This window comes from Scleropages formosus, chromosome 22 (assembly GCF_900964775.1).
Source record: "Scleropages formosus chromosome 22, fSclFor1.1, whole genome shotgun sequence".
NCBI classification, from domain to species: Eukaryota; Metazoa; Chordata; class Actinopteri; order Osteoglossiformes; family Osteoglossidae; genus Scleropages; species Scleropages formosus.
In genome coordinates, this window is record NC_041827.1 from 12,639,286 (window position 1) to 12,663,542 (window position 24,257).

The 24,257-nt window shown below is 40.3% G+C and overlaps 1 protein-coding gene across 1 annotated transcript in view; it reads right to left on the reverse strand.

Moving 5' to 3' along the window:
* The window catches only part of dock3 (dedicator of cytokinesis 3), a 197,212-nt gene that overhangs the window by 83,222 nt on the left and 89,733 nt on the right, over nt 1-24,257 (reverse strand). The window contains exon 5 of the mRNA XM_018747099.2: nt 15,273-15,369. Coding sequence (XP_018602615.1) covers nt 15,273-15,369 — 97 coding nt within the window. The remainder of the gene's footprint in view (nt 1-15,272; nt 15,370-24,257) is intronic.

Consider the following 24,257-nt stretch of genomic DNA (forward strand, 5'->3'; position numbering starts at 1 on the left):
CAGTATGTAAATAAGCAGCCTACATTATCAGCCTTCCTGCTCATTTATCAGCCCTTCCCTTCCGTTTCAGTTCTTAAACAACACATATTACATGCAGCATCTTTCAGCTGTTCGTCTTCCAGTTCTCTCCTAAACTCCTTTTTCATTTTTTCCCCACTGTCTATGTAGTGTAGTTACCTAACTGCCATTGCATGAAGCTTTCACCAGCCCACACAAATACACACACACCCTCCCTCTCTGTGTCAGAAGCATAGCTGCAGAGAGCTAGGGGAAGATGCCATTGGCTGAATGTAATGCCATTCTCTGAAGAAGCGCTATGCTTGTGCTTCTCTCAACAGGCTCTTTCGTAGCAAATGGGAAACGGCATACGGATCTAACTTGATCGCTTTTCCACTCCCAGCTGGTCCTTGAAGCTTTGAAGACACCTGTTTCCTCCATTCAGGTTATCAACTGCAGCTTCCTGCAGACCAGATTAAACCAATCGTTATATTAAAAGTCATCAAAGATGAAAATACAACGTTGGGAGAAAACTGGGATAATTCATCCCATGTTACTGAAGAATGACTTTTTTCAAGAAGGCACTGGGAGATAACATGACCAGCAATAGTTTTATTGGATAAATGCTCACAAAATTCTTTTAAACCTCAGTTTGGGGTGGTCTAGTAATCTAAGTTGACCATATACTTACACCTCAATGTGCATGAATGCTGGCTTGCAGATAAAGAGGCTTGGACTTTCATAAGTACCCTTATACCTAATCAATGATGGAACGTGCTGATGAAGTGGTTCTGTACTACCAGATAATCTCCTGAGCTAATGTGCATGTTTAAGCACTTCACTTTTAAACATTCCTGACATACCGTGCTGTTCAATTCTGGGAAAAATCCCTTATTTGGTTCATATGAAAATTAAATTAATCTTGCGGTTAATCAAATACATTCATTAAAGAGTGTCTTAAGAACCCTTAAGTGTATTGGACTGAAAAGACAAATGTCTGCAGGGTACCACACTTTTCTAATAAGTAAACATATTAAAAATAACTTTTGATGACAAAAAAATGACTTATCAGTCATGCTATTAATCATCACTGTCGTGGAAAAGTGGCTTCCCATTTTGTAAACCATATATGAAAGCCAGTTAAACAATTTTTGTGAGATGTTATCTGAAGAAATGTGGTTAAAAAAAGAATGCTGTTGCACAATAAAAATGTTCCAAAGGCATAACAAACACAAGCATCATTTAAAATAATAGCTGTGGGAGGTAATTACAGCTGGTCTGGAGGTCTGGTCTCTAGTGAAGCACTGAAAACGTGGACTGTATTTCAGATGTACAGTATCTTCAAAAGCACTTCTGCATTCCAAGTGTAGTGATTAATGACCAAAAGGTCATTTAAGTCCCAGGATGATTTCTGCTGTTCACAGCACCTTCCCTTCTCTTTTCGGTTATGATGTGCTAATGGAAGTATCAATAACATTACTGCTTTGGCCAGGTGTAAATCCCTCATGCTGTCCCTCATAAAATAGGAATATACCAGCAGTAGCTCTCTAGACCCCACATACCAGACCTCCTAACTTTGCAAACAAGGCTGTTATTGAAAATCTTATTCATTTCCCCAAATTACTTATTTTACATTTTGTGTCATGCTTTTAATATTATGTTTGACTACTGATATTTTGAATATTTATATCTGATATCAGAGCAGGACACTTTCAGAATGCAGCATTCGGTACAAATCCATATAGAACAACTTCATGGAATATATGTCATGAACAGTAGCTGCAGTAACAATTAGAGGTCCAGTTCCGATTCAGCGCACCTCTTCTTAATACCAGAACAAACTTTACAAGGCAAGCAGGAGGCTGGAGCAGTTCTGGATCCTTGGTTAGCATTAAACAATGTTATTGGTGAGCACTGAGCATCTCTTGGTCTTGCAAATATTTTCCAAGTTTCCATACTGGTTGTTTTCGCATTGTCCGGATCCGTTTTGTCCGCACCCCTTTCCTTGAGTTTTGTCCCTGGTCCCGTGCTTCAGTTTTATTGTTCTCATGCTTCTTGTCCAAGTCCTGCCCTTGTACCTCTGTTTCACTCTAGGTGCTTGTGGGTAAGCACTTACTATGTACCTTTGTGCCGTGTTTATTCTAGCATGTTGGTACTTTGTTTCATAAGTTGCACGGTGCACTTCACTATCACTCTGCCGCTGAGATCACCACACCTTCAGAAATTACAGTAAACAGTGTCTGCGCCACTGTCTCACCTGGACACAACATTACGTTGTAAAGGACAAGTAGACAAATGAGGGTTCCCCAGCACGTAGGGGTTCTCTCTCCAGGGTTCTTTGGGCTCTAATAAATTTCAATTTCAGCACAAGTCAGGAGTGTGAATTACAGTTCCAAATCCAGAATATACAAAGTCAGTTCATTGTGTCGCTGCTTCTTACGTGTTGAACCTGCAGACGTCACTCTCAACCTAGAACATGTGGTGAAAAACAGAGGATTTACAGTAAAAGCATTTTCCATGGTTCCCGTACGGACAGTGGGTTATATTTAATACAAGGACCCTTAGTAACAATATTTGCATGTATGGTAAAATATCTGCCAAAACAAGAACAGATATATTGTGGGTGCATAATAATACAGATCTGTCAACTGCGTGCAGAAAGCATGACCTTCTTTAGTTTACACATTACTGGAAGTGAAAAGCTCAAAGTGCAATAAAACAAAGAATGAGCTCACATAGCAATATACAGTATTAAAACACCGGCTGAACGACTCACCAGGGGTTCACTGCTGGGGGGCAAGCTTTCATTTCATAAATTATGTTTCCACCCGAACAATCACACATCTTTCAATTATCTTTAAAATAACTTATCAGCAATTAATAGCCACTTTGTGGACATGCAATACAGTAAGAGTATTACGCAGCTGCTTTCAGGAATAATACATTCATCTCAGCAGGGGCCGATAAGCACATTTGATTTCATGTGGTCTCTCTACAATTTAAGAAGTAATATGACAAACAGCGAATGAAAGGTTGGAGGAAATACACATATATACCAGTTTAACTGCCTGGGTCGCTCGTTTCACAGAGGCTTGGACCCATAATGGTCCATTTGTACTCATGCAGAACAACATTTGTCATAGCTCTGACTGTCCAGTGATCAACTGCGTTTATGCTTTGAAGGAAGAGTTCCCTAAGTATGCATATTAGATGGCTCGAGGTAACTGTGCCTCAAGCTAGGAAATTAAGGCACGAATCAGAGACCAGGAAGTGATGCAGCAGAGAAGCCTTGCTGCATGTGCATCTCCACAGCTTGGCTCCCTCTAAAGCTTTGTGATTTCCACTCACCACATTACCACCAGTTGCTTAGCAACCTTAAAAATCAGTTCGGAGACATAGAAGGTATTTTAATGGCAGGATGACGAAGATGTTTTTCTCCTTTCCGTAATTTTCCTTCCTTTCGTTTCTTTCTCTCTGTCTGCCTCCTCAACTTCTTTGTGAGGAGTTTCACACTTCACTCAGAAGACTCCATTTAAAGCAGACTGGCTCCAAATGAGCTCCGATGGCAGATTGCTCATGCTGTGACACAGTGGGCACTGCTAGCTTCTCCACTGCTTGCACGACTTGACATCGGCAAGTCGCAGGAAGTAAAGTGCTGAGCTCCAAATGCACAGCATCATGGGAGTCTTTCCAGTAGCGACAAATTGCACAAAATGCTAATCTCAACCATAACCATAATTTTCTGGAGCTTAGTCTAAGATTGCAATGTCATGTATCCGTCTCAACTAGGATAAAGGCAAAGTTTCCATTAGCCAAAGGCACACATTTTTTTCCTCCCAAAATTGCATGTTAAACTGATTTTTACTGCCAAGTTTGCAAGCAAGTTGGAAACACATTTATTTTCCAGCAATTTGCAACCAGAAAAATCTGGAACAGAAAGGCAAAGTGGAGTGTGTAGGAGGCTTCTCTCATCCGTGTACCACAGTCATCTGTAGGGAGAGCATGCAAAGCAGGAGTCAACAAGAGCCACTCCACACAGGCCTCCACGAGGGCAATAAATGTGTGTGTGTGTCTCTGTGTGAGTGTGCACATGTTTTAGTAAGCTTTTGTGGAAGTCCCAATCATTTAAACACTTAATTGAAAAGATTATTTGAAAAAGGAGCAACTTCTCCCATTTTTTGAGTTCTTTTAGCATGGGAGTAGAAATTATTTATCGTAATTACATTAAAACTAATGTGAAGTCACCACATCGACATGTATATATCTGTGTGTGCACATTAGAAACATCAACTAAATGTTTTCATCTGTCTAGTAAAATGTATGAATGTGTGTCTGTGTCAGTTTGTGTATATGCGTGTGTATGCTGCAGTGCAGATGGAGGTGTGGCAAGGTGGCAAAAATTATTCCTTCTGTCAACAGCGACCAAAACCTGGACAAATCTGGATTATATCAAACACTTGCCTGTGCATACACAAGGAAAATAAATAACAGAACAGGTGTAATGTGAAAGCACAAGAAGGCAATTTCATTTCAAAATCAATCCTTTTTGAGAGAAACGAGCTTCATTTTACGTTAATAGCTGGACATTTGCGGAGCAGATCCAAGAGAAGAACCACAAGGGTAATGCATTCAAATTGAGCATAGCACATTACTCGGGCAAGGTAAACCAGAAACATTTGAGAGACTGGATTTCACTGATATCGCCTTGAGTAGACAATAGAGCAATGCAGATAAAGGCAGTAAGTGGAGTTCTTCTTAAGAACTGCATTAAGAAGACACATAACACCATATATGGCCTCCTGAGCAATAAAGGTGAGGAGGATTTTGTCTGGTTTGTCTGGTTTCTCCAGCTTCCACGACTGACTCCCCACTGTGGCCAATTGTGATATCTGTTTCATATAAGTGAGCATTATTGAGGAAGAGAGTGTGTGGGAAAAAGGAAGGAGGAGGTGAGAATGCAGAAACACGGGAAGCTTGAGTGCTCTCAGAACCACAGCTTCAGCCTTCAAAAAACCCAAAACCATCACTCATTGTGCAACAACAGTAGCTGCTCACTTTAACCAAATGAAAACAGCTTTTAGGTAAGCAGGTAACACAGAGGTTGGAACCACTGCCTTTGAATTCAAAGGACCCAGGTTTGATTCCCATAACCTTCTGCAATACCCTAGAGCAAGGTACTTACCCTCAGTTGGTCCAGTGGAAGATGTCTAGCTGTATAAAAGGTTAAATCATTGCAAACTGCTTTGGAGAAAAGTGTCAGATGAATAAATAAATGCAAACTGGGAAGGACTGAATTTACCATGAGTGCAGCAAATCGTATTTTACGATGCACCATTGCTCAAGCAAACACCAGGAAATCTGATGAATGATCAAACTGAACATCCTACAGAGATTCAATACTTACAACTTATTTGACATGTAGAAAAAACTGCAATAATGGAAAACTACCACCTGTTAATGAAGGATTATTTCCAATTAGATCATACCAGCTATGCCCCATTAACCAGAGACACATAATTTTAACGACAACACGCATTTTATTTTGATGCTAATTATTTCTTGTGCTCCATCTGGCAGTAAAATCAGTACTGCAGAAATAAAAGGGAGTATTTCTGATGGCAAACTGACAGGCCAGATCATCTTGTCACCTGCATAGAGCGGGGTCTGCTTCTAGCTCTTCTCACCCACAAGTCGACAGCTTGTGCTAACGTGATACAACCGGCTGTCATCTCACTAACAACGGTGACCTGAAAAGTGGGCCAGATGTGTGGTGTGGAGGAAAAATTTGGGAAAAAAAACGAGAAGGTGAGACAGAGGTTAAGAACCTATGATTCTGACTTCCTGTGGCTGCCCCCCCCCAGTCTCAATTAAATCTGTATTTGCATTCAATAAAGTTGTGTGTAATACAGGTTTATTTGTAGATTCCTACTGGCCATGCTATATAGCTGCTACATAACTGAGCAAAAGAGGTACTGCAATTCCTTTGTCTCAGGTCCGTCCATAGAAGCTTCTTGCTAAAGCTTCAGATGACACAAGCAGAGCATGGCAAAAAGCTCAGCCTCTTCTAGAAAACACCGGGTTCCATTCCTGAGCTCTGCACGTTAAGAAGAGTGCGCCTAGTGACTGCTGCTCTCGCTCTATGTCACCGTTTCATGACTTGATGTTCCACTGGATTACGCATCTGGAAGGAAAGCTGTAATCTGGGCAATGTGAGCAATGCAGCGAAGAAGCTGTCAGCGGGAGGCGACATATCCCATGCCGGATGTAGCATGAGCACTAAACCAATAAATGACTGAATTTCAAGGCAATCTCTTCAATTCTCTAAGAGCATTATTGTGTTAAGTAAGTATTTACAATGCAGATTTCCTCTGTCCAAAACACATGTAATAAGGGATTTATTATATAAATTATTCATAGCACAGATTATTAAGAAAGAGTACTTCGCCTCCCAGTTGTGCTTCCTGAGAATTTCTGCTGAGAAGAGCATGATGAAAAGAGCTGGCTGCTGGCTTCTGTCTGTGGAGATGACTTGGAATTTGCTAACTTCACACCACACCAACATCAGCCAGTTTTCTCTGGGTTCGGCCTACTATCAACTAGGCCGATGTGGCGAATTAATGCTGACACTGGTGGCCTTGGCTTTCCTCCCCTTGGGGTAAAATCTGTAGCTAAACCAAGGGTCATGTCATTACCTATCAGGGTGTCCCAAGAACGCATGGCACGTGCTTGGTCTTGGCCTCTCTGGTCATACCACTTACATTACCACATTGCCTTTTCCAGAAATTTGCATCCTTGGCAGTAAATGGCTAATACTGTATATGAAATAAAAGTGATAAATTAATTTGCTCTTATAATTTTGCATCTTACATGCATTGCTGCTACATGTGCTGCTCCAACAACTGAGATTTCAGCTGTAATAGCTCATTTAGTTTAGTTAATAATGTGCTTATAAAGTTCTCTAACAGTGAAATATAAGAAATACACATTTTCATTAATTGCAAGAGAATCTGACATAGGGGTAATAAAAATAATAAGTAATAATAATGCCTGTCTGTTGTAATTACACTACAGATTGAATTAAGTAAGTAAAGCAGAACCACCACACAACCAGTTACGCTACAATAACGTGAAATGTTGCTGAGCAACTGCAGTTTAGCTCGCAGTTCAAATCTGAAAATGTTATTGTACTGGCAGCCTAACGTTTTAGAATATTTTTGAAAAGGATGGTATTTCCTACAACTTAATGTCTGGGGCTGTCTAACTTTTTGAGGTCAGCAGTCTGAACTCGCAGATGAGCAGTTGTTTGTTAGACAGATTTTTTTCTTACACAATCAAAGAGAATTTGGCCACAAAAGGAGGTTTTGTGTGGATACTGTTTACAGGATATCTGATGAATCACTTGTCTTCTTTGCGATAGCGGATTAAAGGTCTCTGAATAATTTCCATTCTGATAATACCAAAGTACAGCATGGTTCTTCAGATATTCAATGCGGGTTACCTCAGCATGATCAAGTGCTTCAGATTTTGTGAACCTTAGCCTATTTGACCTTGAACAGGTTCACATGCTGGAACTACAAAGCAAAAAAAAAACTACACACACACACACACACACACACATATAGTATAATGAAGGGTATAGTATACAGGATACAGTAAAACATATAATAAATATGGCCTGATGGATGATTTTACCATAAACTAACACAAAGAAAGAATACCTCTGGGTCTTCCTGTTTTTCTCCATTGATCTGGAATGAACAGGGTTGTTTAAGAATTTATTTTTCTTGAGCACCTAAAAATGCCAAGTTACATTTACGTGAAAGCAACCAATCCATGTCCTTTCATTCACCAGTTTGGAATATTTGCATTTTTTGCATTATTCCATCTACCATACTCAACATAATAACAGGCATCAACGAATTACAAATGTCCTGGATGTCGGAAATATTCTAGACTTGACAAAGACAAAACACCACAGTGGAAGCTGTGGAAAATTATAAAGATGATCTGCTCATCAGACAAGCTGTTTAAGAATTGGAATAATAAGGAGAAAAGGTCACTGTTAGAGCTCAGGGAACAATATTTAAGAAACGTGAAAACTTTTCTTAGTCAAATATTAAAATCCCTTCTATCCTGAGGGAAGTACATGTTAAGAAGTGAGATAAAGCAGGTTTGACACACTGTATGTGAAAAGCCCTCTTCTCTTCTTCATATCGTTGTTTCTTCAGCAAGCTGCCGCAACACCGACGTCCATTCTAGGTGCCACACCCGTGGCGTACATTATAGAACACCCATGTACAGCCTAGAGGTGAGCCAGACGGCGCTCACGTCCTTCGCAGCTGCCGCAAGCCCCCCGTTGAGCACTCGGCCCTCACTCAGGACATGAGCCACTCAAGCGTGAGTAAACGCACATGACAACTTATCACTTCCACTCTCATCACCCCTTCAATGAATTCCTCTTCTCTTTACCTCCATGTATTCTTACATTGAGCTTTCAGATATATGTATTTATTTCATTAATTTCTGCAAAAAATTGGCACCGGTCTAGAATGAAACATGGCTGGTTTTAAGGGTGGTTTCCCTCTAGCAGAGCTTACATTTACATTCCCTAACCCATGATTCCCTGGAAGACACTTATCATAATAAGTAGCAACTGATATTGATGGACCCCAAATGAATTTCTCATCACCATCTCTGAACAGGAGTATAGCTATAGATGAATCTGCACAGATTACTTAGGACTTACTTTGTGAGTTGTTGGTGAAATGTCTAGCGCTGTTTTCACAAGTCATGCACACATGCACTTTACGTAGTCTCTGTAGTCCGTGTCCATAACTGCGTTGTTTTATGTAGCGCCATGGTCCTGGAGGAACGTTGTTTTCTTTCACTGTGTCCTGTACCAGCTGTATATATTTGAAATGATGATGAAACCTCTCTTGTCTTGGTGCTCTATCCTAAACAAGAAAGTAATAAGAACTATTCCAACTATATCCGAACCGCCTGTCCCATACGGGGTCGCGGGGAGCCGAAGCCTAACCCAGCAATACAGGGTGGAAGGCCGGAGGGGGAGGGGACACACCCAGGACGAGACGCCAGTCCGTCGCAAGGCACCCCAAGCGGGACTCGAACCCCAGACCCATCGGAGAGCAAGACCTGGTCCAACCCACTGCATCACTGCACCACCGCACCCCCCTTACTCCGACTATATACTGAACCAAAAATTAATACAACAGAAATGCAGAGTTAGCATGTTCTGCCTCTGGTCACGATCCAAAGGCACACGCAGAAGAAGGTGATGGTAAACCATTTCTGTACCGTTCAAAACCACGCAACTGGTCCGCAGGAACTGAATTCAAATTGACAGGATTTACCCCCCACCCTCCCACCAAATACTCCTAGTCCTGGAATTCAACAAAATAACCCTGCTACACAAATGTGTTAATAATTTTAAGTTGCTTAGCATACAGAAAACATCATAAGCTGACTTGGAGAAAAGCATGATTGATAGATAGATAGATAGATAGATAGATATGATGTGAGGCCACAAGTTATGATATATGTCTGTTTTTGCCATTTGTTTGTTTTCCCCTCAGCAAACATTGTGTTTTGAGCCAAATAATCCCCTTTGCATTTTTTTGAGCCCAACATCTGCCAGTGACCGCTCATTGACTCTGTACAACAATGCATGTCTACCAGAAAAAAAAAAATATAAATGATTCCTGTGTTTTGCCAGTACAATGGACAGTCTCAAAGGAGCGCAGTCCAGGAACAACGCTGCAACAGAGATCCCAAAGGCAGCCAGCACAGGAAAAGCAATCTGTCCTAGATGGGGACAAACTTGGATGTGGTCTTGGACCTGTGTTTCTCTCAATAATTGTGTCAGTTCTAAATTCATGTCAGAACAGCTACTGAATGAGACACAACCATCAAAATCAGCCCATCTTCACCCAAGACACCAATGCCAATAAAAAAAAAAATGGAATACACTTATTCTCCCTTTACTGGTCCCAATTTGTTCCTGAAAACTAACGAGAAATCCAAAAACTGATAGCGAAATTACTTATTCTATTGTTTTTTATGGGGCCCACCTATCTATAGAACAAATAATAAATTATATTGTTATTCACTCCAACTCCATCCCAAGTTCGCTACAAAATCACCCTAAATGGTGCCTAACATCATAAGGAAAAAAGTCATATTACAGAATTTTACGTGGTCTTACTTTGTTGCAGTATGTTGCAGGAATAAAGTTTTAAAAATTATTATTTTTTAATTGTATAGCCTCTGTGGAGCATTTTGGAATCAAGCGCAAGTCTACAAAGCTATTTTGAATTACACATGCAGTTGCAGTATCAGTCATGGTACCCTGCCTCAAATACTTCTCCTCTGTTCTAAGTCTGAGAAAACATCTGAGAGGTGTTTTCGTCTATATTTGGAATCCAAGTAAGAACAGAAAATTTTCTCTGTATTTGATTATATTTTAATGGTAGCTTCTTTTCTCATTGTACTTTTAGTTATAAATAAATCATAAATCCATAGCCAATAACCACTTCTCCCAAGCGGGGTCACGGCATGCCGGAGCCTTCCCAGCAACACTGGATGCAAGGCCAAAGGGGTGAGGGGTGGTACACCTTGGACAGGATGCCAGTCCATTGTAACACACCAAGGAGGACTTGAACCCTAGACTTGCCATACAGCTAGGCACTTGACAAAACCACCGTGCCACCGCACCCACTGAAATCATAAATGCACAATTTCAATTAGAAATGCAGAAATTAGCTAAAGGTTGGTTCAGTTTTCAAAAGGAGTCTCTCTTTATTGTGCGGGACCAGAGCAAATTTGGCAGACTGTATACATGACAATACGCACTGATTACTGATAAGTGGTTTAATGATCTTAGACCGAATACAAAAAAAACAGATATTGAGAGACCAAATAACGAGTGGACACTGTTGAGACTATGGAAAAAAATCTACATATAAATTCACCAAGTACAATAAAACTCAAAGAATCAGAGGCAATTCACTTGAGTTAAAAACATTTTGTACTTGTGTCACAGCAACAAGTCAACTATGTGCAGTATGTGGAACAAGGCACATGTACTCCCAAACTGCATACGTACATGTACCAGCAGGGTGAAGTTTACAGCAGTAACCTGTACAGTGGCAACCGCTTTGACCTGAGTCACAATAAAGTCACTTTGAAAACACACCCTTCTTCTCTGCCGTCATCAACTCTTTGAAAGTACACACATGGAAATTCTGGAGAGCTTGCAGAATGGGAAGTGAATGAAAGGAAAATAAACTCTCACATTGTGACCTGTTGCTTTTACTGTACAATTAGCATTTGTCACGGGCTCTGGATTTGAAATTAAACGTTAAAAACAATTTATCGGCACGTCAGTAAATGTACAATACTTACTTGCTAACCACGCTGCATTGCTATTATATTCATACTGATCACCAGTTGTTTACATATGCATTTCCATGTATGAATTAACATTTAATCTCTGCTTCCATATCTATTACTAATTTATTTTGTCTATATTATGTAACTTCTTTAAGAGCACTAGCAGAACAATTTGTTGGGCTGCCTGCTTTGTGTTCCCTGTTTGCCATCTTATTTCATGGCTCAGGACTCTGTAATGCCCTTTTGAAATGAATGTAACATTATTTAGTATCAATTGGTCATGTTTTTATGGTTGTTAAAAGATCTGCTCCTTCATGGTCAATGGCAAATGAAAGCGTGATTTGTACCTCTGCAGCTGAATCCTGGTTGGAAATCCATAAGCAAACATAATATCATATTCCCAATAATGAGCGATTCCAGCTTTTTTATGAATCTGAAGTCCGTAACTACAAGTCATCTGAAACCACTTGTCCCATACGGGGTCGCGGGGAGCCGGAGCCTAACCCGACAACACAGGGCAAAAGGTTGGAGGGGGAGGGGACACACCCAGGACAGGACGCCAGTCCATCGCAAGGCACCCCAAACGGGACTTGAACCCCAGACCCACTGGAGAGCAGGATCTGGTCCAACCCATTGTTCCATTGTGCCTCCCTCTCTGTAACTACTTTGGGCTTAATATTAAGTAATGTCTAAAATTTAACTACACTTATACAATGCTATGACTATATCTTTTTTTTAAGGTTAATATATAGTTAACACTTATAAACATGAATCAAACAGTGTCCTGTTAACATTATTCTTAAATAATGTTAGAATAGAATAGAATGAAATACTGTTGAACTATTGCTTGTACCACCAGGTCATTACCTCTTGCTATAATTTCATAATAAAATATTAGTGATATCAGAGAAAGCTCAAAGACATGTTTTCCCATAAAGGATGCTGCTTGTAGAAATTAAATTCAAATAAAATACGTACAGTATTTTATTCAGTTATGTGCAGTGTTTAATCAGAGATCAAGATATCAGTTTACTGAAATAAATCTTTTAAATATATGTCATTACAAATTGGGTATTTTCTGTACTATATACTGTAACTTGTCGCACATCACAGTAAACTTAATTTCTCTAAATATCACTTTTAAAAAATTGCAGGCTTTACATAACTACACTGATTAGATATTTTAAATATAAATTATGCCCTCTAGCAGTTATTGACAAAATAGCAAAGGCAGGAAAGAAAAGGGGAAACTACAAAATGAAAAAAAAAATCTATATATATATGCATATTTATTTAAATATTAAAATATTATTTATTTAAACATTAAATATATATAGAAATATATTTAAAAGCATGTCTGTCATTAGTGTGGTGAATCTTAAGAATGACACCTGGTTGGTTCAGTTTCTTTGGGCCATACCTGGAGAGGACCCACAGAAATTCCAAGTATAATTAATTTATTTAATTTAAAGAATGGGCAAAGTAATATTGTTTCAGGATGGCCAGAATTCCTTGTTACACCCTGTTTAAAAATCATATAGGCTACTGCAATTTGTCATTAGTACTCAGGCAAAGAACTGCCTTGAGTTGCAGAGATTTTCTTTCGGCGCACCTCAGAAAACAAACCTGAGAATTAGCAGATGAGGCGATGAAACTGCCCATTAGGAAACTTAAAGCAGTTGAGTATATAGCTGACCATAAAATGTGCAATTTTTATCATTTTTACAATTTACTGTGTTTACTGAACTGAACATTTAAGGACGAAGCAAATTAGACAGAAGGGGGGTGCGATAGTGCAGCGGGTTTGACCGGGTCCTGCTCTCCGGTGGGTCTGGGGTGCGAGTCCCGCTTGGGTTGCTTTGCGATGGACTGGCGTCCCGTCCTGGGTGTGTCCCCTCCCCCTCCAGCCTTACGTTCTGTGTGTTGCCGGATTAGGCTCTGGCTCGCCATGACCGCGCTTGGGACAAGCAGTTTCAGACAATGTGTGTGTGTGTGTGTGTGTAAATTAGACGGATCTTTTTTCAAGTACGAAAAGCGGAAGTGCACATTACGTGACATTACGGCTCAAGGACTTCGGAAAAGCAAATGTTTAATTTTCATCTACATCTAAAACAAAATTTGACTCAGTGGTTCCATTTTAAAAACACGGGATATTTTGCGCGCGTGTCTTTTTTCGACAGTATCTATTGGACGTCATGTGGCAGAATCCATTTCACAGCAATGACTCGGCTGTGGGTAAACCGATCCAAAATGTGACAGGTGTTGCTCAACAGTTTTCCAAACACATACTTTAGTAAAACAGCAACTGTTTTGTGAATAACTGCCATAAATAACTAGAAGAATTCCCTCTTTCAATAAGGTGCGGACAGGGAGCACTCGGAGAGAGGGTAACTTGTACCACGCTTTGAGAACCCAGCTGTGGGCTGCCTTACTGTTACCAGGCAAAACTGTCTCTTCCTCCTTCTCGACTAAACAGCCACCGTTTCTGACGGCCCGTCCACAGCCGAGCCGCAGCCCGGCTCTTCATTACAACTGCATTTATCAGCAGCGAGACAGCCGGGCTGCCCGGGCCGAGGGATGCGCCAGGGACTCGCAGCTGCCGCGAGAGGGAACGGATATGAGATTTAACACTTCGGAGCTGCAAAACAATGACAAATCTAGCGAAGGAGAACGAGTGAACTTTTTTATTTTATTTTTGATTTATTCGGATCGCCCTTTAATGAAAAGAAGAGCCTCGGAGAGGGAACGCTTGCCACCTCGATCCAACCGCCGATGCGAGATTCGCACAACGGGGAGCGCTGAGACCGGCCCCCAGCTGTGTTGCGCTGCTGTTTTAACTGTGGGAAGAAATTTATGCAGCGAATGTGAGTGTGTTGTTTAACAAGTGCTTTTGGAAATTTTATAGATAGCCACTGTAGATTCGGCAGGACAGAACAAAAGCGGCAAATATATCAGTACAAATCAGTACTTGAGGCCCTATCGCCCAAGAACCGTTCATGCCATCCAGACCATGCCTGGGGCACACTTACTCCTTTGAGCATGAAACACTGTCACTGCTAATGCCTAATAATCCTCCCTAAGAGCTTACATAAAGCAGGCTGTCAAACCCCATATCCTTTTTATCGCGGATATTCAATTGAATTTTCCCCAGCACGCTCAGCGCCCTCGATCAAGCCCGTACGTTATATCCTTTACGGACAATTCTAGATCATTTACCCTGGTAACTTTCACAAACAAGCATTCAAAGCAAGTTTAACCTGTTTGATTAGTATGAAATCGAAGTACACGGCCGTGGCTTACAGCAACTGTAGCTACAGTTGTGTGGCCACATTCCAGGGCCATTGAGCATAAATGAGCTGCTCTAGAGAGTCACGTGTGCATAAATATGTATATTGAGGAGCATGCGGCATAAGATTTAAGTATTACAATATAGCAGCCAGGATATGTTCTTAATGGATGACATCCATCATGTACTCTCAAAAAATTATCCTCGCTGACATTATTACTGTTTCAGTGTTGCTTGCAATATATATATATATATATATATAGATGAATAACTGCATCTATATATAGGTACATAAAAATCTGACTTAACAGAACCAACTAATTCCGCATTCCAATAAAAAGATTCTAAATAAATGTTTTTAATATACATATCTTTGTAATAACCATTTCGCAAATGCCAAAGAAGGATTTAAAAGTATCAACCTATGCTCAGATTTATGCATCAAAGCTTGGTTACAAATCATTTATTTTATATCACTGCCCCACTTAGATTGTCGAAATGGTAAAATAGTCACACGGACATTTCATACGTAAGACTGCAGGGTCAAGTAAAAATCTGGTGGATTTTTCTTTTTACTCACCACGTAGAGCTGTTTCCAGAGGACAGCCCATTCTTGCAGCGTTGTGGTAACCTCCGTGACGATGGGGTCTTCCAGAGGTACCACAGTCTCGTACTGCCTGTGACCAAAGACACAGCGAAAACAGCTTGTCACTGGAGCAGACCAACCACGGCCAGTGCAAAGACCCGCTTGACACCGTGATGGCTGCTTCCTCGAACCCTTGTGCACAAAGCAATCTCAAGGCATCTATCACTTTTAAATCATACAAAAGCCAGATGGCAATAAAATCTGTTTATCCCACCAGAAACGTTATTTCCAATATTAGCACCCATGATGCCCATTCATACGTTCATCTTTTTTCAAAGTTCCTCAACCTCCACATCGATTTCTACCTTCTGACTGTTCCTCTGTTTATCTGCCTTAGGAACAAAACACACACACACACATTTTCAGAACCGCTTGTCCCATATGGGGTCGTGGGGAACCGGAGCCTACCCGGTAACACAGGGCGTAAGGCTGGAGGGGGAGGGATACACCCAGGACAGGACGCCAGTCTGTTGCAGGCACCCCAAGCGGGACTTGAACCCCAGACCCACTAGAGAGCAGGACTGCAGTCCAACCCACTGCGCCACCGCACCCCCAACAGGAACAAAACAGGGTATCCAATTAAATTTGGGTTGTAATCCTTCCATGTTAAGATTTAGCGATATCTTCATGCGGAGCTTTTTAGTGGATTTCACAGCAATTCGAGACACCTGCTGTACATAATGGTTTTACTGTACATCTTTCTTTCCCAGAAAAGCTTTCTTTTATCACCAATCCCACTTCTTTTGCCACGGTTCCCTGTCTCAAACGTATTGCTGTTGTTACTATTTGCTTCAAATGCTTTTCTTATCCTTTAACAAAAGATTCCTATTTTTCACCCATCATAACGTACGATATTTTACTTTCTATTACATTATATTCTATTTTTTTTCCCCCAAAAAATATGCTTGGTGTGATTTACTCAAAGGACATTTCTCAACTTCCATCCCAGAACTTGGCAACTTTCAGAACACAGCTCTCTCTATTACTTTCCCTGCTGCCCTTTAATGTCTTTGACTTTGCCGGTGCACTCCGTTTGGTTATCCTTCTGAAACCCGTCCTGTTCTTCTCCTCTCTAAACAAAGATCCTATCTGCTCTGTCTTGGCACTTGCATCAGCAAGGGCTTTCTAATGAATTTAAAGTAAATTGTGAGGTCTTTTGCCATCCTATTATTATAGGATATGAGAGCGTAAGAACAGCACAAAGGAGAGGTCCACTCAGTCCATTCGGCTCACTGGATGCTTAATCGCTCCGAAGAATAGGGAACACCAGGTGGGACGGAGCTCCTGACTCCAGCGTATACCCTGAGTCGCTGCACATGCTGCTCTTGAGTTCTGGGTTGGGTCCCACCTGCCCAGCAGTTTCAGGGTCCAGTCCTCCTTTAAGTCCAGAAGGGCAGAGAAATTTGGAGAACTTTGTATGGTCAAGCCCCCCTTTATTGTTCCACCCCGCAATATAAACCTGTATTACACTGTTGAATACACTTAATTCATATTGATTTGGGGAATAATGCCTGCCCAAGGAGTAAAGGTAAATTTAAAAGTGAATTACACTGCTCTTGTAGATACAAACAAACCACACACAAATACAGTGGGAAGAACACAAACACAGCAGCATTATTACTTTACAAAATCCAACCCACACTTTCCTAGCTCAAATCCATCCATACACATATTAGTCATAGTAGTCAACATTAATAAGCAGTGTATGATTTCATTTACTCTGTGCTTTCTGATTTTTTGCCCTTTACTTAAAAGAAAGCTTCAGGCCATACAGGACCCTCTTTTTTGAAGCAGCAGCACCCTGAGCAGCACCAGGAGACTAAAAAATGGCGAGCGTGAGAGTTAGGGGAGGTGCGGTGATGCTGACGCACAGTGACAGGGGAGCAGGAAGAGCCTGCAGTGGTAATGGGAGAGGACGGGCCAGGAGAGGGGCTGCAAGACATAGTATGGCAGGACAAGCCACACCATTGACCAACTGCACGCATCATATATACACACACACACACACACACACACACACACACACACACACACACACAGTCTACAGCCTTTTCACTGCTCTGTGTAAAAAAGAAGTTACACAAACTGATGCTGTGAAGATTGAGCTGTGTCCCAGGCCTGTATTTACCCAGCTTTTGCACGGGGTTCAATCCTACCAAATCATTGTGGTTCTTACCATGGATTGTCTTCTTTTATGCATATAAATGATGTTATTATGAGAGTTTTTCTCTTTTTTTTCTTAATAATTACTCCTTGTGATGTTCACCTGGATAAGTTAAGTGGAAAATTGATGCACAAATACAAAATAACATTTGTTCACAAATATTTTCTCTTAAGCAACAGTATTAAGCTTCTTATAATTATTTGCCCACTTAAATAGCGAGGCAATTTAGGGTAAGTACCTTGTTCATGAGTAAAACAAAAAGTGGGATTCAAAGCTGCATTCTTTGAGTCACTATGTTCCCTGTTACCCTCTGATGAAGTTGATCAAAGTCAGTTATGACTCCAACAATTATAAGAGAAGAAAGATGTGTACTCTTATTCCAGGCTGAAATACTTATGACCATTCCCAGATCAAATCACCCTCTACTTGGCCCACACTTTCACAAGAAAACAGCACTCCTACATCTGCGCTCCTTCATGACTCAGAGTACAAGAGTGTGAACAGCATCAAAAGCACCCAAGATGCTCTTTGATTGGCATGGAGGAATAAAGAGGGAACATATGCAATATCAGTCACCACATGAGCCTCCATTCTTGATTTATCTCATGCATTTTGTTTATGCTTTGACTTTTTATTAATTATTCAAAAGCACATTATACCTGTGGTTTTCAGCAATTTTTCTGCTTATTTTTATTGTTTTCTCACAAATGAGGATTTACGAAAGCTCGACAATGACTGGTGAATGACCAAAGAGAAGTAATTAGCAGAACTGATTCTGTTGTATTAATTACTTGATACCCAAACATTGACATTTACCTTAATTTATATAAACAAATTATAAGTGGTTCAGAGGGTACAGTCAGTGTCACGGTGCCTTGGCTGTGCAACTGTATGTGGGTTTAAATCTTGCTCAGTCTGTATGGAGTTTGCATGTTCTAACCTTGTACCCACAGCCCAAAGATATGTGCTTTATATAGACTGGAGTTTATTGTAGTGTGTCTAGCACTGTAAATTGCCTGGGCTAAAGGTGTCAGCTAAATATATATAGTAATCATGATATGTCTCTCGAGAAAATAAAAATCTGCTAAATGAATAAATGTATATTTTACCTAGTTAAATGAAAAACTCGGTGATTTTAGAGGCTCAGAAACTCATTACATTTCACATTTCAATTAATATAATTTAAGCATCAGTTTCTATGAGCTGAAATTAAGAGCAGGTGTAAAAATATACTACTGCTGTAAATGGAGGTAAGGCCATATTTCTGATCTAGTTACTGTTAACATCACCATAAATTCTTTACATTTTTCTTAATAATTTTTGAAAACTTTCCGGGAAAAACTCCAGGATGAACAGATAGACTAATTGACTACTTTTGGAAACCTGAGATTTTCACTCTTAAATACATTGCTTTAACTACTGTTATAATATTTTCTTTGATCTACATTGAATGGTTCAAATCAAGGATTGTATACTGTTCTTTTCTGTACTGTAACTCAAATTACAATTTTTCATTAGTTCACTGCAAGCCAATGTACCATTTGCACACACAACCACAACAAGTTAACATTTGTTTACAAGTCTAATTAAAGTGTCATTAGAGTCCTTTGGATTTTCCTCCTACAGATGTGTTTAGATGTGTTTAAAGATGACTTTAAAGATGGGTTTTGTATAGACTAAAGCAAAAAAGTGTGGCTTAAAATATACCTCTCAGCTCAGAACCTTCAAACAGCAGCAAAGGACACATTAATCTAAGCAGTGGGAGAAATTAATAGATTGAGCCCACCGGCCAGAGGACTGACACAAGCCTGTGTTGTTCATGAGCAGCCCTCTGAGAAAAAGTGAGAGCATCCTCTCGCTCTACAAAACATCCTGCTCCACAAAATAATTCATGACGAACCACCTGCTGAGGGGAAAAAAAAAATCTAAACATGGAAGAAACAAATGAATGTACTGGTGTCCCTGGCATTGAAACTCACGGTCCCTTCCTGGAGCCTTCCCAGTGGGAGCTACAATCCAAGGCTGCAGAATCATGGATTTTTTTTTAATTTGATTTGTTCTCACTTGACACAGTTGAGGACCCAGTTAGTAAGGAGACATTAATCTTTATTTACTGTATCTTATGTCTATGTACAATATGACTTACTACAGTGGGATCTTAAAATTATTAGTTAAATTATATGAATATAATTTTTTATTTTTTTTTTAGATTATACAGGTGGGTGTGGATACATTCTTATTGGATTACTGTTTGTATCAGGGCAGATATCTTCACCAAGGGTGTTATAGCAGGAGTGAGATTTAAACCCAGAATGTTCCAGCTACAAGGCTAAGGCTTTAATCTGCTACCCAAGATGTCTGACAATTGACTGCTTAAGCAATGATATCATAGATGTGTTTTACTCAATGCAAAATAACACAAAATTAAGTTAAATCACTTCTAAATCCCCAAGGTCAGTGCGGGGCTGAGCCGAGATGCAGATGAAATAATGGGGAACTTGCATATTTATAGCTCTATTTTACTTATATACGAAATCCAGAAGGCAATTTTTCAATCCTGACTCATGTTTACATCTATTTCCTGTTGAGGTGACACCTGTATTCCATGTCGAACGGTGATAAATGGCCATGTGTCATAAGCCAGAGGGATTCAAGAGTGGTCAAAGAGCGGCGGCAGCCCCCGTTATGAATAATACGCAAAAAATTCCAAAATTATGATAAACGCAACAACAAAACACAATACAATAAAATAAAAAATATTTTTTCAACGGAGGTGTTTACGATTCAGTATGTTACGACAACCTTAACATGTGGTCCTCAAATCAGTTTACAATACAGACTGTGACTCTTTTCCAAAAGAGGCTGGGCATCCCTATGCTAGGCTAACACCAGAAAAAATGAGAAGCTGAAAATAAATATAAAAACAATCACTTTCAATGTGTTGAGCCGTCACAATAATTCATCAGTGAAGAAATGTACTTTGTTTTACAGGCAAGATCCAAACACTGTTTTTTTAAATGTAAGTCAGCCATGCGTAATGCGTGCGTGTAATGTAACATTTAACAAATTCAACTGTGGTGTAGATCAGAAAAGGAAACATTCATAACTAGGATCCGACGGGCTCACGCAAAGGCTAGTAAGTCGTCGACCTTCATCGGTTTGACCTCGCGACCGCTCTGCCTTTACGGGGGACCTCACGGGGGGCTTTATGCGATTTCTGCAAGAAGACCAAGCTGCTACTGACAGCAGAGCATTGCTGTGCTCTCCAGAGGAAATGTCCACGGGCAGCTTGTTTGCAGAGTACCTGGCTTTGTATGACTGTGTCCCCCAGTGCCTCCTCTGGGCCGCGTGCTAATGAGGGCCCCATCTGGCCACCGCCACACACCAGGCCCCAGCGACTAAGTGTCCTTGCCAGAACCCGTCGTTTAATCCCAGGTCCATTCTCTTCTGGCCGGTGCACCCAGTTCCAGTTTTAACATGGCTGGGTTCAACGGCCACAAACAGGGGCTCAGCGTCGAACTATGTCCCGCTCAAAAGGCGGCGGCGGCATTTTAAACAGAGCAGTTATTATTAGAACATTTAAAATGAGGTTTCTGCCTAGCAGCCGTGCTTTATTTTCAGGGTGCAAATGATTCATGGTTTTACCAGATGGATGGACTATGATTGACTAGGTTCTTTTAAACTTCAGTTTCTCTAAAACTTCACAGGGTGAGTGGGTGCTGCGTTTCATTCCTTTTTAGCTAAGAGCGGCGTCATATTTATATACCGTTCCATCACAATAAAAGTAGGGACATTCTCCCGAGTTTTTAACTGTAGGTTTGCAGATATATTGTAACACTTGTAACATTTACAGCAAATGTGAAAATAAACCTCATTTATCTTTGTACAGATGAACGAAAAATTGATTAAGTTTAGTATAAATACAGGTCAAAGTTAAGGGCAACAAGCCCTCAAAAATGAAAGCAGCCTTCGGCTAAAACTAGGAACTTGAACCTTGAACATCTGAATTCTTACTTGACGCCCTGCTAATTTGCTGGACTGCTGGTCTAATCTGTAAGTCTTTCTTCATGAGAGGGCCAAGAAAGCAGGTAAATGATGTATTGTACTCAGCTAATGTATATTACCATCTGAAGCTGGGTTGTTCTGCTTTATATAATTCTGAAATACAAAGAAGTTCTACTATTGCTAGCTTTCAGGCCTCCTGTATTATTACAGTATTTAAACCTTCTTACGGAAAAGTTTCCATTATCCTGGAAACATAGGAGGACACTGATGACAATCTTTATTGTTAAATAAGATGAAAAATTTCTTACTGGTACTTAAGAGACTCTCTCACTTATTTTCATTATAGTTTGTCCAAGTGAGGGTAGCAGCAGCCCGGAGCCTATCCCGGAAGCACATGGCATAAGACTGAGTAAGGTACACCCGGGATACAACGTCCGTCAATCACAGGCCAGTCACACAGGCACTCATTTGCTTATAAAGGCACAGGCAATTTAGTGTCCAATTCACATCTTTGGACTATGGGAGGAAACTAGAGCAAATAAAGGAAAGCCACACAAACACAGCAAAACACATGAACTCTACACAGATTGAAAAACTATGCAGAGAAACAAGTATGTCTCAAGACCGCATCATGTTGAAATTTCTACTACAGCCGTTAACCACCATCATGTATCAACTAATGAACAATTATTATATGGTCCGCGTAGGGGGTGCGGTGGTGCAGTGGGTTGGACCGCAGTCCTGCTCTCCGGTGGGTCTGGGGTTCGAGTCCCGCTTGGGGTGCCTTGCGACGGACTGGCGTCCCGTCCTGGGTGTGTCCCCTCCCCCTTCAGCCTTACGCCCTGTGTTACCGGGTAGGCTCCGGTTCCCCCGTGACCCTGTATGGGATGAGCGGTTCTGAAAATGTGTGTGTGTGTGTGTATATGGTCCGCCCACTGCCATCCTCCTTTCAAATTCAACCTTTTCAGGGAGAGAATAAAATCTGCCATAAAATGGCAATAGCAGCAACTCAGAATGAGTTCCATCCACGTGTGTTACGTCACACGTAAAATCAATTGCACTTTACAGCAACTGTTTTAACTAGATTCATTATGTTTGTACAAAATAAATTGCTGATTAGATTCTTAATGGTGTAGTATAATGTCACTTGAGTCAACATCCGCTGGTGTGAAACTCATTGTTAAAGAGAAGGGATTGAATGAGCTGTAGCGAAGCCAGCAGGTAATCACAGCATCACAGGGAAGTAATAAGCAGCAGAACAGAGAGAAGATTTCAGGGTTGTTCATGCTTTAAAGAGCTGCCTCTGTCATTCAGGTCCTTTACCAATGTTTTTTAGGAATAATTTTCTAGAAATTTAAATTAAAAAAAAAAAAACTACCTCTTTGCTCTTGCTAAAACTAAGAAAAAAAGTGATGGTCCCTTTTAAAGAAAGATTCTTAACTAAACCAAATAAAAGATTTTTTCAGTCCAGTAGTGAATACAGACACCTATTTTGGGTTAACTGGTTCACAAGTAATAATTTTTTTTTGTGGAAATAAATCAAATCAGTTTTAATATAATTGGATTTAATTAATGCAAAAGCAGTTTTAAATACAGACTTCCTTTACTTAATGAGTGCAAACAGTTCCTGAAGACCTGTAAAGAAAATTCATGTAAAAAGAAATAATTAATATTAATTTAAACTGGTAAAAAGAGACAGCCGGATAATGTTCGCCCATTTTTTCCGACATGCATGCAAAAGGCTTGCATATCTCTTAAATACAGAGAAGATCTAATTCAAACTTAAGTTCGGAATATCAGAACTGCTATGGGCACCAAAGTCAAAAGACCTGTAAGTTCAAAATCTCCTTTCCTCTTTAATAATGGATAGATATTATTTTTTCATTGTTGTCATTTTTTAAAATGCTGGTTTCATTGTAAATTGCTTTCGAACTGTAATCCATTTATATTTCTCATTTGTTGTGAAGTGCTTTGATAAGCTACATTATTATTTGCAATGTAAAATAAATATGATATTTATGCATTTGCAGAAGGTTTCTTTCAAAGTGACATACAGCAGCACAGATTGTTTTTTCTGCATATGAGAATTTTCCATTTAGCTCAGGCTGTTCTCCAAAGTAACGCATATTGTTAAGACAACCAACTAACATCTAGAGCCGCTTGCCCCGAGAGGGCTCACGGGGAGCCGGACCCTAACCTGGCAACACAGGGCGCAAGGCCAAGGGGGGGAGGGGACACACCCAGGGTGGGACGCCAGTCCACTGTAACGCACCCCAAGCGGGGCTCAAACCCCATATCCACCACACAGCGGGCACTGGCCAAACCTGCCATACCACTGCCCCCTCTTACTGTTAAGCTACTTAGTTATTTTTCCATTTAAATGTGGGTAATTTTTACAGAAGAACTTAAGGGTAAGTACCTTGCACATTGTATTAGAGCAGGAGGTAATATTTGAACATGGGTCATTTAAGTGCACAGTACCAGCTGCAACCACTACGCCACCTGTTGCTCTAATACTACTACTACTAATAATAACAATAATAATAATAAAATTCAACCTATCCAGAAATATTTTATAATAACTGAAATCGGTCATAATGATTGTAGCCCCCTATGCTGAGCTATCCATATTTGTAAACTATCATTTGCAATAAATAAATTTTGAACCAAATCACTAAAAAATCATTTGTAACGATAATGCCATTCAAAAGAATTCTATGCATTTTATCAATTCCAGTTTTACTTAAGAT